General features: G+C 41.4%; 1 protein-coding gene across 1 annotated transcript in view; it reads right to left on the bottom strand.

Moving 5' to 3' along the window:
* The window catches only part of LOC311007263 (protein kinase C-binding protein NELL1-like), a gene marked incomplete at its 3' end in the record, with an annotated part of 272,144 nt that overhangs the window by 171,882 nt on the left and 81,949 nt on the right, over positions 1-18,313 (bottom strand). Inside the window, exons 5-7 of the mRNA XM_084000380.1 lie at positions 7,697-7,793; positions 1,473-1,545; positions 828-910 (exon numbers count right to left, since the gene is read on the bottom strand). Coding sequence (XP_083856506.1) covers positions 828-910; positions 1,473-1,545; positions 7,697-7,793 — 253 coding nt within the window. The remainder of the gene's footprint in view (positions 1-827; positions 911-1,472; positions 1,546-7,696; positions 7,794-18,313) is intronic.

Here is an 18,313-nt window from a genome sequence, read left to right as displayed (position 1 = left end):
TTTGAGGTGAAATTTGTCGCTTAACAATACTCTTCCATCTACAACCCAATGTTATTCAAGGGTACTCAATCTGCTGAGGATGACCGCCATGTAATAGAGTCAAAAACCCTGCGACAAATATGCAAGTGACCTTTGAGCTGACGTTATTATTACTCAATAATCAAGCACTTTACATTTTCAAGGAGACACAGCGGGTACATTAATGTCTCCCTCTATGATGCAACAGTATATTAAAGTGAAACTGGCTCTATTGTTTCCTTTCTCCCCCTGTTGACCCAGTAATTGTCTGTTTGCTCGTCTGTCTTACATTCACATTAATATCTTATTTTCTTTTGTTTGGTGGCTCATAACCACCACTTCAATCAACACTCACTATAATAACTGAAAGGATAATCAGATTTTCTCCAGACAGATTAAGGTGCATGTTCATTTTGCCTTTGTTTCCTCACAATAATGTCTCATCTTTATTTTTGGGCACCGTCTTGTTGATGATTTTGGAGGAGAGAGAGAGAACAACACGGTTGCAACAGCAGCAGCAATAGAATTAAAGGATTTGCTATCTCCAGCTAAAGAAGAAAGAAGTCATTTATTCATAATTTCATTTATGTATTTATTTGTTTGTCAGGGTACGACTGAGGAAGGCTTTAAAGAACATTTTAAGTGGGTTTTTATTTCTTCCATTGACATGTTTGACATGTTTCATTGTTTTCTTTGTTTTCTTTGATCGGTGAAGTAACTGCACGTTTATATGTTCTCCCGAGCTGTTGCACAGTCAGGTGAGCTGGTGATGGTGTTGTGTTGTGTGTGTGGGCAGCTGTTGTTCTTACTTTCAAGGTCATTTTGGCCAGGAGCTCCTGAAGGTCCATGATGCCTTGCACCAGGCTGAGGAAATCGCTGCAGGTTGGACAAGCTCAACGAAGGAAAAGAAAGCACAAAACAAGAAGAGAAGACAAGGAGAGTGAGAGGGAAGCATTTAGTGAGGAGATAAACAGAGCAAAGGAAAAAAGAAATCATTAGCCTGACTGTATTTATTTGAACACCGCTCATGGTGGCCAACAGCAAACAAAGAGGGTGCCACACACATCTGTTTACTCTTTGTCTTAGGCTTCTGGCCAGTGTTAGTATCAATAATAAAGCGACAAGGTGTGATTACATGCCTTATTGATCAGTGACAGACACAGTGGCACAGCGGTGACCTTGTATCTTAATCTGTTTGACAGTAAACAGATGGAGAAACAGGGTGGGGAGAGTGGAGGCTGAATTACAGCAAAATGAAGATTACTGGAGTGAAAGGAAGAAGAAATAATGGAGAGAGCCCTCTGTCTGTGATCAACAGAGAGAGGTCACTGCCTGATAACACATAGCTCATTACGATCCAATTTCATAATGGCATACAGTAATGGACAGGCTTCCATTTGTCTCTCTACGTGTGTTCAGGACTGTGTGTGTGACTGTGTCAAAGTGATACTTACTGCGGTTCAGGTTGGGACACTGTGTGATGTAGCCGTTGGGAGCAAAAATCAGCTTCACATCCTGGATAATGCCCTGGCAACACAGAGGGAGAAGGCAGAGAGACGCAATGACACACACGGTATCTGTATTGATAATAAATGATGTGTAATAATAAACACTTTTCATAGACTGACATCATTGTGGTGTCATATTGTAGAAAGTGACACTTTTTTCCAAGTGTGTTTTAATTACACATAAGCACAACAATAATACAGGTAAGGAGGGATTCCATGCTACTATATCAGCCTAAACTCAGCAAGATTTTGTATTGGTGTTTACCAGAGGTCAGAAGAGAGGCTCTAAAGCTTTTTTCTGATTGGCTCACCACCACCCAGTACTTCCTGGAGTATCATGGAGACGCTCCACCTCACCTAAAAACCCCATGTCATTGTTTCTAGTTCTAGTGTCTTCTAGCTCTGCCTTCTTGCTCCCTATACTATTTGTAATGGTTCAGGTCTACTGTATTGTAAAATGTAGCTATTGTATTTGCATGGTTACTATGCTATGAAGTATTATACTGCATAATTTAATATGGTTTTATATTGTCTTATGTCACAGTATTACAACAATAATGCATTATACAACATTGTAGTTACTTCTTTGGAGGGGTTTTGTATTGGTGTATAGGTATATGAGAACATCTATGTATGTTATGTCTGTATCTGCTGTATGTGCTTTGTGTTGGACCCACTTTACATTAGATTTATTTATGTACAGCCACTTGAAAGGAACAATCATTTAATTTTAAACAAACACCCACACACTGACTATAGGACTCACTCTACTATTATAAATAGATGTTTATATAATAATGTTCTACATTAAAACATATCTACTGTATACACACTCTTCTGGATAGCAAAATATAACACAAGGGAAATGTAAAATATGCTGCCTTTAAAGACAAGCACTGTTCTTCAGAAGAATTGGTTTGTTAAAGACTTTTTTAAAAAAGCTGGATATTTGATCACTTTGAATGTTTTTTGACTACTTCATCCATGGTGGTTGGGTGTTTTCATATACAAGCTAAAATAAAAAGTAGTCAAAGTTTAAACCTCTGACAAGGCTGCACCATCATCTCTATATCAATAAAAGATCTGACCAAGACCTACAGTTAATGCATGCAACAATTTTCACACAGACATCTTCAACTTGTTCCTTGTCTAATGGATATATTGGATTCAGAAATATATAGGTGAGCAGCATATAGGTTTACTGGCATTTCAGAACTAGTGAGAGAACAGCACAGCTATTACCGCGCCACCCAGACAGCACCCATTCCTGACTGAACTGCAGTGAGTAAATGGCCTATAACCGATAGAGTTCCCTCTTTTAACAGACTGTGTGTCAGTCACTCTGAATGACAGGCTATCTCCAGAGGTGCAGAGCCAGTAAATAAAGGGCTTCTTGATAACCACAGGGAACAACCTTGGGAAAAAAGGCACCTCTCTAATGGAAAACAGAACTTGTAAAACACTGGGGTGACTCCCTCCGCCAACACACACACGCACACAAGGCAGGTAATATAATTGCACCATTTCTTCAAAAGGGTGGCTACTGAAAACTGGGTGCAGGAGGTGCATTAGAATTCACAACCTCAAGCACAGTTGGAATCAACTCATCTCTGCTCTATGTGTATGTGGAATTCATTCACAGTGAATATGGCGTGCCTGGATACAAGCAACACCTGCCTCCATTTCACAGAGGAAGAGGGGGGGGGGGGGGGGGGGGAGAGATAGAGAGCCTTGAGGAGAGCCGGCTTGCAGCACAGACCGGGAACAAACACACTCTCCGTCTCACACGTACAGGCTTTGTGAAGAAATGCACAGTGAAGACGAGACTGTCAGTGTCAGAATGAAAATGAAGGTGTAGATCATGGATTCCTGTCCCGGAGGTGTTACAAAGGAGGCCTGACCACACATCACTGTCATCGATCAGTAGGTAATTTGAGATGAAGTCATAAAATCTCTCCTCTCCCTCACACACAGAGAAACACAGAGACACAAACACAGGAAGGAGCCTGCAAAGTGTTTCATATCTCTGCCAAAGCCTACTGGCACTATTAAAATATAATGACTATTCCCTCTTGATAAGACAAGTCCAATTACACAGCTGAATTTTACGTTATTTACTGTATTGAAGTGTTAAGGCTGAGGCACATCCACCATTGTTTCATCCCAGTACAGCTGACACACTGGATTTGAAATGAACGGCAGGAAAAGAGCTGACGGTCAGCTTTAAAGCCGAACTAATCAATACGTTTACATCAACAGTGAATCTAAGGATTGCACGTGATATGAGAGGAGTCAGGGCTCTGAACACGGAGCTTAACATCACCAACCCAACTCTGGAATCTAAGTGCATGTGTTTTTTAATGTGTTTGTCATCCATGTGTGTGTGGGCGCATGCTTAAACACCGTATTATGCACCATTTGTTTCTTGGGTGTCCCCAAACATTCACACGTGCACTGATTGTTATTACTGATGAAATCACCTTCAGTCTGCTTGTCTGCACACTTTTACTGTCATACTGTAATTCCCACTTCACTTGTTTATTATAGCAATAATAGGCCAGGAGTGTTAGGCCAGAGCTTTGCCTTTGGGCAGCACTCAGACAGTCTATTATCCTCTACTTTATCCTGTGATTCTTTTTTTCCTCACTTTGATCATGCACCTCATGACCTGTCCTTTATCTTGCAAGGTGTGAAGACTTAACGTCGTCCTGCAGCTCATCTCTCAGGACCAAATCAACTTCAACAACACTAATTAAAAAGTGTGAGAAGGAACTTCGAAGATGATAATGATAAAGAACTCACTTCTTTATATGTCTTTTATGACTTATTAATGACTAAACCAACTAATTACATCCAAAACACAATTTTAAATCAACACACTGGTGGACAGTAATGATTTAGCTCAGCCTGTGTTTGTAAGGGACTGTCAACAAAGCCACTGGGTAACAAGAGAAGCAAACAAGTCTCAACCCATATGCAGACTTAAGGGACTAAAACCACCACTTAATTGTTCTATACATTACAATATTACAAAAACAACCCTCTCTAAACAACAAAGAAATGACTCAAACCACAAGCATAATCAAAGCAGCCACCTGCCACCATTTGCCCATTAACGTGAAGCTGTACACCAGTTGTTCTAGCTGCTATCAAATCAAGCGCAAAAGCCGTGCATGGCACATGTTGCTTGTTGTGTGGCTTATGTGTTACTAGTATATAAGGTGTCAGGATAAACACTTGGCAAGACTATATTCCATGACCCAATGATAACGTTGAAATGTGCCTTTACCAGAAATGAAAGGAGTAAAATGTTCAAATAAATTCAATACAAAAACACAAATATTTAAACATTTAGAAAATTCACAGTCACAGCCCTTATACCCCATAATTAAAGTACATTTAGGAATTATGATACCCAACTGATGAAGCACTACTACATAATAAGTAACTTAAAAATGCTCAACAAGTTCTTCCTCTGAAATTTGTTTTGGCTTCCCTCTGCCTATTGTACCTTTAGAAGTCAGGTAAATTACCCTTAAACAGCACTGTATTACCACTGATTCAAAGCAGAACAGAGAATGAACACTAAGGAAGAGAAAATTATGGTGTGGATGGTACAAGACTGAAATAAAAAAAGGGGGGGGGGGTGACGTGAACAAAGCATAAACAAGCTAATTTAAACAACAGAAGAGACAGAAATGAGAGTAAAAGAGAGACTGAGTAAGAGATCTAAAGCTCCAAATCACTCGCATCCAGGTCTGGCTTTTCTTCCATCATGTTACGTTATGTAACATGTTCAAGCTCTCCATCATTGTCTGCACTAGATTCATTACTGTCCCGTAGTGCATGAAACGCCGAGTATTTCACAAAAGCACCGGTTCCAAATGAGCCTGTGGTGTCCCTGAGGAGGCAGCATCCTTGGCACAATGGATTCTAGATAAAGATAATTTATTACAGTTGCTCCTTCAGATGGAGAGGCCCCCGAGAGGAGGCGGCGAGAGGACGTGGAGCGTCTCGAGCCACTGCAAGGGCTCGATATGTTTTATTTAAAGGCCTAGTTAGCTCGTCTTATCATTATGCCACTCCTGAGTCCTGAATGGGATAGATTACAACTGCTGCTTCATTTCACCTCCAATCTCAATCTATGATGAAATTTTTAAAGCGCTCTGCCATATTTCCCTTTCTCTCCCTCTCTCAGCAAACTCTTCTCCCCTCTCTGCTTTTGACACGAGGAGACATAAGCAGACTTTGTTCATCCCTTCGTCTTTAGCAGGTTAAAGATGGGAGCAGGTGAGAAAGTGTGAGGGGAATTGCAAAGAAGCAAAGAAGCAGAGATGTAAAGTTAGAGAATATTTCTTGTCCGTGACTGTCTAAGTCCATCTTTTTTTTCTCTGCCTGTGTGTGTGTGAAAGTCTCTTGTGGCTCCTGCATAAAAACACCTGGGCACTGTTTGTCAAGAAATAGTTACGGCACATAATTCCTGTGTAAAACCACACATATTACGATGTTACTGTATTATGTGTACAGATTAAACAAGTCACACAAGATACAGTGAGTGCAACAAGCTAAGATCTGCTTTATTTAAAAAATTAAAAAAACTTTGAAAAGTAATTTAAAATTTGTCCAGAATCGGCAAAATGTCTCTCTCAACCCTTGTGTGAGAGTGTGAGACTTCATGAGCTGAAACACAGTAGGAGCAGAGTTTAGGGCTGTACATAGGAGGAGCCGTGCTAATAACAGAAACAGATGTCCTTGGAAAATCTACTATTTATGAAACCCTGTGATGAAAAAGAGATGAGTAAAGTGCTTCTCAAATGATTACAAAAATAAAAGAATGGAATCTCACTAATGAGGGGTGCACTGACTTTTAGTGCAGCTGCTCCTTAAATATGGAACTTTCATTAGAGTTTAATTAGTCCAACATCTCTGTTTTTCAAATTAATTGGCTTCATTCGTCTGGAGCTTCGGTTAAAAAGGAAATCTATGAGTTTCTTAGACAGGATTCCAAATTACTGGGAGAACTCATTGGCCAGTGTCAAAAAGGTTCAACTGGTCAGAAGTGTTAAGCAACTATGAGTGGATGAATTTTGAAGTGTTAAATTTTTTTGACAAACCACATGTATTTGCTGTGGACCTGCCATTATCTTAAAAGTTTCTTTCCTGTGCCTGTCAGCTCTTGTACCTTTTATTCTCTCTTTGCAGTGAAAGCTACTAAATTTAAAATAATAAAAGTTTTACCCCATAAATGTGATAAAAAAAAATGTTTTTAAATAGTGGATAAAGAAAGTACTAAATGGCTCCTCTGATACACTGATCAACAGGTCCTTGATTCCAATTGGTACAATTGCACCCGTCAGCCAACATGCAAACGTATTCCAGTGTAATCCTGAAGGGAGAATCTCCTCACTCCCCCCCATCACTTGACGTGAGCCTGAGCAACTCCCCACCATCTGTCTCTGCTGCTGACAAACACTTTTTGAGTGCTCCTTGTACATGAAGGGAAGACAGACTCGGCGCACTGAGCCGCGTGAGCACAGGGAACTGGATGATGGAGCTGCGTCTATTAAGACCAGAGTTTTCTCTCAGAAGAAGGAGGTCCTTGAAGTCTCGGTGTGTTAGAGGATGAAGAAAGGAGGAGGAGGAGGAGGAGGGGAGGAGGCAGAACGAGGAGGAACAGTGGTCTGATGTGCAGCAGCGATAGTGTCAAAGCACGGGGAGGAGAAATAATTTAAACCACAGTAGGGTCTGGTTGCTAATCAATATGTTACATAGAAAAATAAAACGGCCATTGATTGCATGGCAGGTGGGCCGGAGAGGTGGGATATCAGGAGCCTGTGCGTGTCTTAGTGATACCACGCCGCGTCCCCTCCCTGCTGTGAGCACAACCAGCGCATGCGGGAGCCGGACGAAATGAGCGGTGATTAAAAATCGACAACACTGTAATGGGCATGGGAATAAGTGTTTCAAAGCAAACGTTGAGCTTTCGCAGTTCCTCTGTGAGCCCTCTGTGCTTCTTTCTTGTATCTTCCACTTGGCTCCCTTCCCCACACAGCCTTCTTCAAATCTGGCCAATTACCCGTGCCATCGTGAATGCAAAGCACGTTCAGGTATGGGAAAGGAAAAGTCTGTGTGTGTGTGTGTGTGTATGTGTGTATTACATGGATTCTTACCTTAAACAGGCCATGTTTGTGGCTGTGCTGGCCTAGCCACACTCCACTGCCCGGGGTGAGCTCCATCTGAGGAGGGTCTATCACCCGTTCGTAAATCCTGCCAACAACAAATCAGAAGAGAATGTTTGGTTATGATAACGTCACACACACAGACACACACACACACAAACATGTGTCTCTTTCTGTCCCGCTCTGGCAGGAACACTGATCCAATACAGCTGAATGGCAGAGGAGATCCAACAGACTGTGTGCATGTCCGCTCCCGCCCTCCTTGCCCTCCCGCTCCCTTCATGGAAAACAGAGAGAGAGTGTGTAGGGGCAGAAGCTGTTTCTCCTCAAGCATGACAGCCAGTCTCGCCCCACGGCTCTCTAACATGGTATTGATATCTGGACCTGAGATGTAGGCTGGATTAACCATCCAACTCCTGACACAGACACAAACAGGTTTGGCATTATCAAGGCAAACATCCTCAGTGTCATTCAGCATCTCTTTTTTTCCCCCCCACACTGAGGTGGGCTTAACGATGGCAGTGAGCTCCGATGGGCCTCTGTGAGGATGTCAGAGAACAATTTGTCAGGTTTTGTCCTCCTCCTCCTCCTCCTCGTACTCAGACTATGAATGCATGCAGGGACGCACTCTGAGTGGGAAGTAGATTTCTCTCTTTTTTTCCCTCTCATTGAAAGGGCATTGCAGTAATTTAGTGCTTGTTTTGATCTCTGGGAGAGACCAATTGCAATAATGACTCCAGCAACGTGGTAGGCTTTACTTCAAAAAAAAAGTAATAGTCACTATGTTCAGGACTCATCATCAAAGTGAAGAGGAGGAGTCATCATCATCATGCAATATACAACTTCCTCTTATTAGTGCTGGGGCTTATTTCCAAAGCAGAGTTCAGGACAGAAAGTGAGGTTTGTGAGCCAGAAAGGTCAGCAGCTGGGCAGGTGATCACTTGATTTATGGCTAGTCCGTTCGCCTGCACATAAATCACGGCCATTTTTCTGCTTTTGGCTTATTACTTAAAGCTCCATTAAGCTTATTTGTGCTATTAACATTGAGTGAAATGACTTGCTGTAATGTCAAAAAGATCACTGCTGCTGCGAATCCTTGCAGCGCCGGAGCTTTCAGAGGTTTACGTCAGCTTTTGGTTTTGATTTGCCTGAACGTATGGTTGACTATAAGGACTCTCACTAACCCACCCACCCATATACAGTACTGTATAAAAACCAAGCCACTTGGCCTGCTCAAAGGGCGGGTGGGTGTGTGGTGGGTGTAAGGCAATTAGCAATGAAACCACACAGCGGCATTTCTCTCAGAAGAAGGGAAAACATGACTATCATGGCTGTCAATATTCAATTAACATTTCACGTTAATGGAAAGAGAGTGGGCTCCGCTGGGATGCCAGTTTTACTCCGCATATGCGGTACATGAAGTGGGCGTTCACTAACATGTTAGCAATAAGAGGCTAATGATACAGTACAACTTCAGTCTGAGTAATAAGCAGTTTTCCAACTCACAATTCAAGCCAGTCACAGTCAACTGAATACATGTTATTTAAGAACAACTTGATCATCACAGCGCCTGAGCCACAATTCATTTACTTGTAAATGTAATGTTTGTATTATTTTGACATAATAAATAAAATGATTGCATAGTCAGTGTCCAAGATATACTACACTGAGCTGTATGTGTAGTTAAATCTTAATGTCAAAGTGTAATCAAGCAGAGAGTGAACAAGGTGCATAATTTCAACATTAAAAACAAAAGTCAGTCAGTTACAAAAAGGCAGCAGACTTTGTAATCTAAATGAATCACAGTGAGATCCTCTTTTACATCAGTAAATGCTCATAAAGGAGAAAAACAATGTCACACCTTTCTAATTACAGGGCATGTATTTTTATGTATGCAGCTCGATTCCTAAATCTACAAGTTTGTGCATGTGTTATTCTGCACACATATTTAGTGTTTGTTCAATCTGATGTGCAAATGCTGCAGTTACTCACTGCTGTTTATGCTGCACCTTTCTTATTCCCCCCTGCTGAGAGAGCTGTCACTGCGGTAGAGAATGTAGAGGTCATGTGATTATGCTCTATTTTGCACCAACCCCCCCAACCTTTCCGTCTTCCCTTCCCTCACCTTCCTCTCTTGTCAGCAGTGAGGAGGCAGCGAGGAGTAGGAGGTTCACACAGGGGAAACACTGGAGAGAGTGGCTATGATGGGGATGATGCCAATTAGAATAGTGATGTGTTCACCGGTGTACAGTATTTGCATTCTCTGACACCGCGGGCTGCACCCATCAACAGCCAATTACATAGAACAGACAGAAGTCAACACACTGTGTAGTGTGATTAACAGTCCTTCTATATCACCACAGTGCAGGATTATTAAAAAAGCTACACTTTACAACCAAGAGTATGAAAGCATAAATACAGTATGAATAGATGCAATTAATAAACATTTTACATTCATTCATGAAATATTTCTCATAGCAAACTGTGGGAGCATTCAATCATGCACCTGTCCAGATGAATAGAAGTAGGTTCAAGTTGGATAAATGATCTTTTGACATTTTGAAGAGATGTATTTTTCATAAAATCTATGGCTGGTCCTTTTTTTAGAAGCCACTGAATATATCTACATTCTGTAATTACCCCCGTGTTAAGTCTGCCATTCCCTAACTGCATTCATGCTGCCAACCTGTGCATGAGGGGATTCACAGGAAATGATGCAGCATGTAATCCATCGTGACTGACTGTTATTTTAACTCGGTGACATCAGCCGCCGCCGTTCACCGCTCACTCTCCCACGGAAGCATCGGAGCCACTTTCTCCAATTTTTACCTCCGCTGGTTAACATTAAAAAAACATTTTAACAACAAGTGTGGAGGGAAGAGCTGCGAGCAACTCCTCTGCAAGGTGTCCAGACCCCACCGTGCCCCACCGCTGTGTGCAGTGTGTGGCATGAAATCATCTCTCGGTTTGATGGAAACAGGCCAACGGTTGACTGGTGTCTTTATTAACACACTACGGGTTTGTTTGGCAGCTTTGTAAACAGATACACCAGTTGTGCTTCTGTTGTATTCCTGACAAAGCACCAGAGGATTATGGGACCTGTTGTATTAAATAACACTTGCTGTCACGCCCAGTAGCCATGGGTGTGACCAAATCAACCACGACTGAAATCTTACGCATTGTAACTTTAATGCGGGATTAGCAGTGCTGCAATGCTTTCCCAAATCCCTTTAGTATCTCCTGCACATTAGGAAAAGAATGCTAATCAATAAAAGCTTGTTGGACATGGACTTGCAGGGAATACATGATACACTACAGCTGCATGAACCAGACATATCACTTCATCCATAACCAGTAAAAATAGGGCAGCGCTGCTCCACTTTCACACTGCTCCTCTTAACCTTTATCAGTGTCTGTGTGGACGTGAGCGAGACAGAGAGAGACCCACATCCAGGCGTGGAGAGACTCGGCCCATCATTCATGTGAATGGCAAAGCCGAAGGAAAGAAAAAAGCCACGAGACGTGCAAAGTGCTGCATTGTCAGCTGGTGGAGACTATATGAATCCACATCTGAGCACGGATTCTGTTGACAGACCTACTTCAGCCAGTCGCCAGGCCGCCTCGTTTCCACCGATTTACCGGCTGAATTGAATAAACTAAACATGTAATCTCGGTCAGTCAGGATTTCAGCTATATTGGCTGGCTGTTTCCTAAGTTTCGTCTTTAAGTCGCTGATAAGAGCAAATAAAAAGGACAAAATAAACACTAAATAAAGCCTCAAACACTATCAAAAGCCATGTCCAGAGAATTCCAAAACTAACAGCTTTCTTCTTCAAAAGCGAGACACAATATTTAGGTCTTTGGCAGCCTCCATGGCTCCCCTTCAAAAGAACAATCTCAATCACAGCCTTCATTATTTGCTCTGCCAATATCAGTCGGCCACACTAAACTCCAGACCACTTCCAATTTTCCACTAGTTGAGCTTGAGACTTTTTCTGTCATGTTTGTGTCTTTCCTCTGCCAGAGATAGGGAGTCGGAAATCGGGAAGTCAAAGTCCCTTTTGAATCACTTGCCTCACTGTGGGACAAAATTCTCAAAGCCCTCCATTAATCCGCTGCCAAAAGCAAGCTGGGATATGTCACGTCACTGAGGGTGGGAGGGAGATTACTGGTTACTGTGGTATTTTGGGTATGAAGCTAAAAAAAGGGAGTCCCACATGCTGTTACATGATCCAACGGTGTATGTGTGTGTATATGAGTTTGGTGATCAATCAACCTTATTCAAATCTGAAAGCAGAGCAAAATCTGTTTGGAATCAGGCCTCCAGGAATGTTTTCTTACTAACACTGAATCTTGCTGAAAAAAGGGGAAAAAAACTGTAATTGTCATAAAATGTAAACAATCTGATTCAAACCACCTCCATAACTTGCTGCTGCCTGTGTGTGAATGTAAAGGGACTGAGGGAGTGCGTGGGACTGGGTAGCGTTCTCTTGTATACAAGCTCAGCCAGTCCCCTGCAGAGCTGTTTTCAGGCTGTATCTTTGCAAAGGAATGCGTGCATTACACGTCTCTCTATCTCATTTCAGTGCTTATTTAATAAAGCAATTCCACTTCCTTTCATAGCTGACAGCGCAGTCAGCAGCTATGCAGAAGAGGCACTCTGAGGAGCCAGAAGCACATCGTAATTAGCAGCGGCATAATCAGGAATAGGTACATGTCAGTGAGAAGAGGTATGTGGTGGATTCTAAGTGTCATAAGCTGGTATGGTGTCAATGCCTGTTGCCCTGTTTATTTAGCTGTATAACAAAGTTTGAATATAGTATCATGAAATAGAACAGATTTTCTTTGATTTAAGACCAAAAACCCAAAGAGTGAAGGCTACCATTTGGCCAAATTGAAAGTGTCAAGATAATAAGTGACCCAAATGCAGACACTGAAACAAAAACCTGGTATGGTATATTACTCACTGAGGAACAAAGAACATGCAACACCAAGCCGGAATTCAAGAACGTAGAGCACGAACAGTGGAGAGGAACATAGATGAACCAACAAAGGAACATAGGAAAACACTGAGGTTAACACACAAGGTAATGAGACACAGGTGTGTCAACTAACACAGGTGAGACACATGAGGTAATCACAGGAGGGAGAGCACAGGAAGACAAGACACAGGAACTTCAAAATAAAACAGAAACTCAACAAGGAAACAGTGGCACATACCATGGCAGAAACCCTGTTTACAAGTGACTAAATGGCTCTGGAATCCAGGATTAGCACTGTGCTTTACATAGGGGCAAAGCCAAATAAACAGAATAAGTAGAAACAAAGAGACACAATATAAGGCTTCAACAGAATGTGTGCTAAAAATGGCTTTTAATAACACTGTTATTACTGGACCAATGAAAATATTTAATTATAGTTCCTTTGTTGTTTGCAGGATTATGCAGGTACTGTATAGTTTGCAATATAGTATAGTTAGCCCATCTGTGATGCTGCCAATATTAAGTGACCAATAGTCATCAAATATTTGTAGATTTTCCGAACACTACAGTATCTGCTCACAACATAAGAAGTCAAAGCAAGTGTTCTTTTATGAAGACTGAAGAGTCTTTTACTGACTTTTACCAAGATTGATTTTTTTTATGTCTTTTTTTTCTCTGTAGCTTTAATTGAACCACCTACATGACATCCTCTGTACACTCAGCAGCTTACACCCACCACCCCACTCAAGGACGTAGTTTTTGTCAAAAGAGAGAAATGGTGCCACGGCTCAGTACAAGTCTTACAGTACATTCCCTCCTTATATTTCTCATTGATAAACATTTAGTAGTCTATCAGCATCATTTCTAGAAGATGGTGCGGTTTAAATTCACTCTTTAAAATGTCCTCCTTCTCTTACATTCTCACGTTTAAGGGAAAAGTTGTTTTGTTTGCTTTTTTTTGTCTTGTTGAAGAGATCAGCTTATGTCAAGAAGCAGGAAGCCCCTTGAGACGCTTCAGTTGATTTCAAGCTGTAAACATAAACAACACTTGACTTTACTTCTGTTTCAGTGGATTCTCACAGTAAATCGTCCCATCATACGGTCTTTCAACTGAGCCGGCTGAGCCTAGACATTCATTATGATGCCAACTCCAGAGCACAGGCGCGGTGGACGAGTCATAACATACAATGCTGCACACTGGTTACAAATGTGGCCAGAAATAGAGTGAAGATATATTGTGAACAAAATGTACACAGATTATGAGGAGACTAGTACCTTCCCTTTGTGGATACAAATTATGCCCTAGCATTTCTAATGCGCTCATAATAAGTGGGATGATTCTCGGTTACAGTCCATTTGTTGAGATTGGATATGAATTCCAGCTCATTTACATATGAATATCTACTCTGCTGTACAGAAAAAGCCACCGATCAGCACTTCCCTTATGCTAACACACTGCGTATTCTGTTGTTATTCATCTAATTGCAGATTCTACCTACAGATGAAATGGCTGTAGCAGACCTTAGAGCTCAGGGGAATTTGCAGCAAGGGACCAGTGCTTAACGAGTTTAACTAGAAAAAAAAAAAGCTTCATCCATTTCCAAAGCTGAAACACTACTTCCACTTCGGGAAGGGATATGGTGAACAAATCTTGAGAGATTGCAAATGAGACTGCTGTCACGTGGGGATGTCTGTGCACAATTAAATCTCATGGTAAAACCTCTCTGACAGCAGTGCCAAAAAAAATAAACAATTACAAGAAACATCAATAGCAGTGTCAAGCTCTCTAAAGGCATTGATGCTGGATGTTGCGCATCAGGCAAAATGTAGGAGGTGTTTCTCACAAACACAAACTACTTCAGATGCTGCTTTAAAGAAACCATGTCAATGCAGCAAACAGAACATAACACATAAATAATTTAGAGTATACAGCATGTTATGCATGGTGTTAGATGTAGTATCATCTGGAATCAATGTACATTTTATGTTTATGTAACTACAGTATGTCCTTGTCTCCTTTTAGCTGTAACTGTTCCCTGCTTCTATCACAGAAATGGGTATTTTATGGCTCATAGGCCAGACCTGGGTATTCTTTTTGGCCCATAAGATCAAAAACAAACCAGACTAATTGAATGATGAGATTTTGTGTTCATTGAATGTAGAGTAATTGTCTAAATTTGCTTTTATATTTGAAAAGCCGGTGTAGTTTGAGTATGTTTCCTACTCTCAGACGTGATTAATGTGAGTGATGTTTGAGGTCAGAGTCGTCTGCTGAGCCTCAGAAGAATGACACACGTCCAGAGAAGGTTGCGCGAGTGTGTGTTTTCATTGTCACCTGTTGCAGATCAGTGCTAAATAGCATACAATTGATGCTGAAGAGCTTCAACTAAGCCAGTGTTTTTCAACCTTGGGGTCGGGACCCCACGTGGGGTCGCCTGGAATTCAAATGGGGTCGTCTGAAATGTCTAGTAATTGATTTTTAAAAAATACTTCCTTTTTTTTAATTAATTATCATTATTTTAAAAAATATGATTAAAAACACCATGCACAATCTTAAAGCAGAAGTAAGCAATCCGGTTGTTTTGGCTAACTTCTTGTCAGCCGATGGAGTGAGCAGTCCCCGCCCTCGTCATGGATCTATTGGTCCTCGTCCCTACGTCACCACATTCACGCGCATCCCTTGGCTGCACACACAGCCCTTCATGCCGTTCTCTCTCCTCATTGGATAATGGTTGTAGGATACAAGGAAGTATACAAGAAGTTTTCTCCTCAGCTTACAGCAGAGTTACTTAATAAATATCCTAATGGGAGCTTAATATTTTTTCTTAATATTACAACCAACATATGGCTATGTTAAGGGATGACAACTTGAGGCGTCACTTAAACATGCAAATTTGTGGAAAGATGAGGAGGTGAGGAGCACAGGGGTGTTGTCAGCTAGGCTACAAAATAATGAGGGCTCCCTGGTCTTTGTCTCCCTCTGGGGTATCCTCTATCCCAAGAAGTGGCAGACTCTCTTCCAGACAGACTTCCTCCTTGGTCTGGTGATCAGGTTCTGATCTGCAGGCTCCTCCTGCTGGTCTGGATGTTCCACAGGTTGATCGGCAGGCATCTCCTGAGGCTTCTCCTGCCGGCTCCTTCTGGCTGGTGACCTTGTCCTGAGGAAGTTTTTCTTTCTCTCAGCCTGAAGCACCACAGTGAATGAGAGTTGATTGTTGAGCTGAGTTTTAAGCTTCTCGGGTTCTCTTCAGGTCCAGCTCCTGGTCAGATTGTCTTTGTTGAGCGAGGCTGATCTCTTGGGCCATCTGGTGTCGGAGGGCATCAACCACAGCCTTCATGTAACTCTCCTGGAGCATATCCTTGATTACATTGTCAACATGAGACATGTTCTCTTTCTCTGGAATCCTCTGAGTACTTTACATAGCAAGATTTTGCTTTGAGACTAGGGCAGGCAGATCCTCATTTAGCTGCAAGTTCCTCCAATGGGGTTAACACTGTATGTATGTAGCCTATGGTATTCATATACTCTGATAAATAGGGCAGTTGTATTAATTTTATTTTTACTATCCTGGGAATAAGTTAAAGATAAAACTTTTGTCATGGTGAAGTTACATTTACATAAATAGTACTGTAAGACAAATAGAATGTATAAACAATTTCCGGTTAATTTATGTGCCTTTAAAATATATGTATTTCATGGGTTTTGGATGCTAAGTTAAAAAGTAATTCACACTTCTGGGAGGACCTGAGTGTGAGGAAGGAGAAGAGAGTTAATGGCGTAGAGTAGAGAGAGGTGGACCCTGGACTCTCTTTCATGTTGAGGTATACGGCTGTGAGCTGTGTGATATGGGACTCTCCATCACAGTTGAGGTGTTTTGCATTTTATCGGACACAAAGCAAGTTCGACTAAGTTAGCTGGCTACAGTAGAGCTGCTGTATGCTAAGTGCACAGTCATTGTCGAGAGGAGACGGTGGTGATTAAGCCACTACAGGAGCTTCACTTGGTCCTCATGGAGAGTTTCACTGACAGAGGACATTGTGCTGCTGCAGAGGGGGACTGAGGTCCACCGCTGCGTGCTGCTGTGGACTGAAACAGGTGTTATCGCGATGAGGGAGCGATATCCAGTGTTTGAATTGTGTTCTATGATTTAAGTATTTGATTTTGTATTACATTAGTGGTTACAGCTCAAAGTACCTATTCAAGACGAGTCTTCAATTAGTTCTTAATGAAAGTGAGAATCAAACTGTACATTACCCTAGGCAGTCATTCACTGTACTTTTTGGAAAATGACTCTATATTTAAGAAGGGTTAAGGCTTTATCTTACAGCATAAAGTGGGTTTCTTAATACACAAGCCAATGGTGAAAGGGTTACGTATTCATTCACTCACTCATTTGTAACGCACTGAGGTTTAGTCATTACAGAATCATATCTGTTTCTGACTTGAGCTGATAGAGCAGTTAGAAGACAGGCAGAGATAAATTAAAGAAAATAAACTCCATAAATGAAGGGATCTTCTCAGCAGAGCTGAAAGAATTACTTGATTAATCTATTAGTGAAATGAAAGACAATTAATCTGAAATATGTGACCGGTGACTGATTAATAACTCCTGTCATCCTTCAAGAAAAAAGCAGAATGTATAGCTTTGCCTAGATTTTAATTGTTGTGTTGCTTTGCCTTACAGTATGTGGCAGTAAACTGAAAATCTTGGGTTTCAGGAAATTGGGATCAATAGTTTTCATCATTCTCTGACATTTTCTGGTACAAACAAGCACAGAATGATGTTTGAACTTGAACCAAACACATTGAAAAACAAAAAAAAAGCTTTGCATTTCAATGTCTTTATCTGCTGAAGGTCCTAACACCAATATATCGTCAATGAAGTCACACATGCAAAGTATTTCTTCAGGTTTTCTTTCCATATTCCATAATAGTCAGTTAATTGAAAAGATAATTACTGGGATAAACAAGAATATAAATAATTGTTAGTTGCATCTCTCTTCCTCAGTGCATGAAGATGATGAATTGTGCTGTGCGAGTGGCATAATGTTGTGCTGGTTCTCTTCCTCAACCTCACGTCTTTTCTTGATTTCAGTGGAAGCAATACTGTATATTCAGGCAGCTGTCACCGCAGCTCTGCGGTATCTTCTTCTGAAAGGGCATCTGTCAGTCTCTCTCATACTCCTCTAGTGCTGCGGATGAATCAAACTGTACCAGCTCCACTCAAACTGGAGCGCTGCCACCCACAGTGGTTGAAAGATGACGGCATTATGCTCTGAGATGGCAGAGCTGCGATTTGACTCGATTCTCGCACTCAACATTAAATCCAGTCTGAGGCGTCTTCCAGTAGAAATGAAAGACGCAGAATGCCTAATGGATGAAATATGGAGAAGATGTTTTTTTTCCCCCCCAACATGTGTTTTTTAAACATTTTGGAAGTACATGATGCAAAAGATCCCAGAAGCGGAAAAAGTAAAATGAACCGAAAAGAAGTGGAGCAGGGTAGCATTGAAAAAGGCAAGGAAACTACTGCCTGAAACTAGAGCATATCCTAATAAGATGGCAGATGTATCATGTTTAATGGATAAAGTGACCCAAATTCCTTTACCCCCAGCTTGGCACAGG

Source organism: Trachurus trachurus (genome assembly GCF_905171665.1).
Source record: "Trachurus trachurus genome assembly, chromosome: 3".
Taxonomy (NCBI): domain Eukaryota; kingdom Metazoa; phylum Chordata; class Actinopteri; order Carangiformes; family Carangidae; genus Trachurus; species Trachurus trachurus.
The sequence above is the reverse complement of the archived record's forward strand: the minus strand, read 5'-3'. Positions and strand labels throughout refer to the sequence as shown.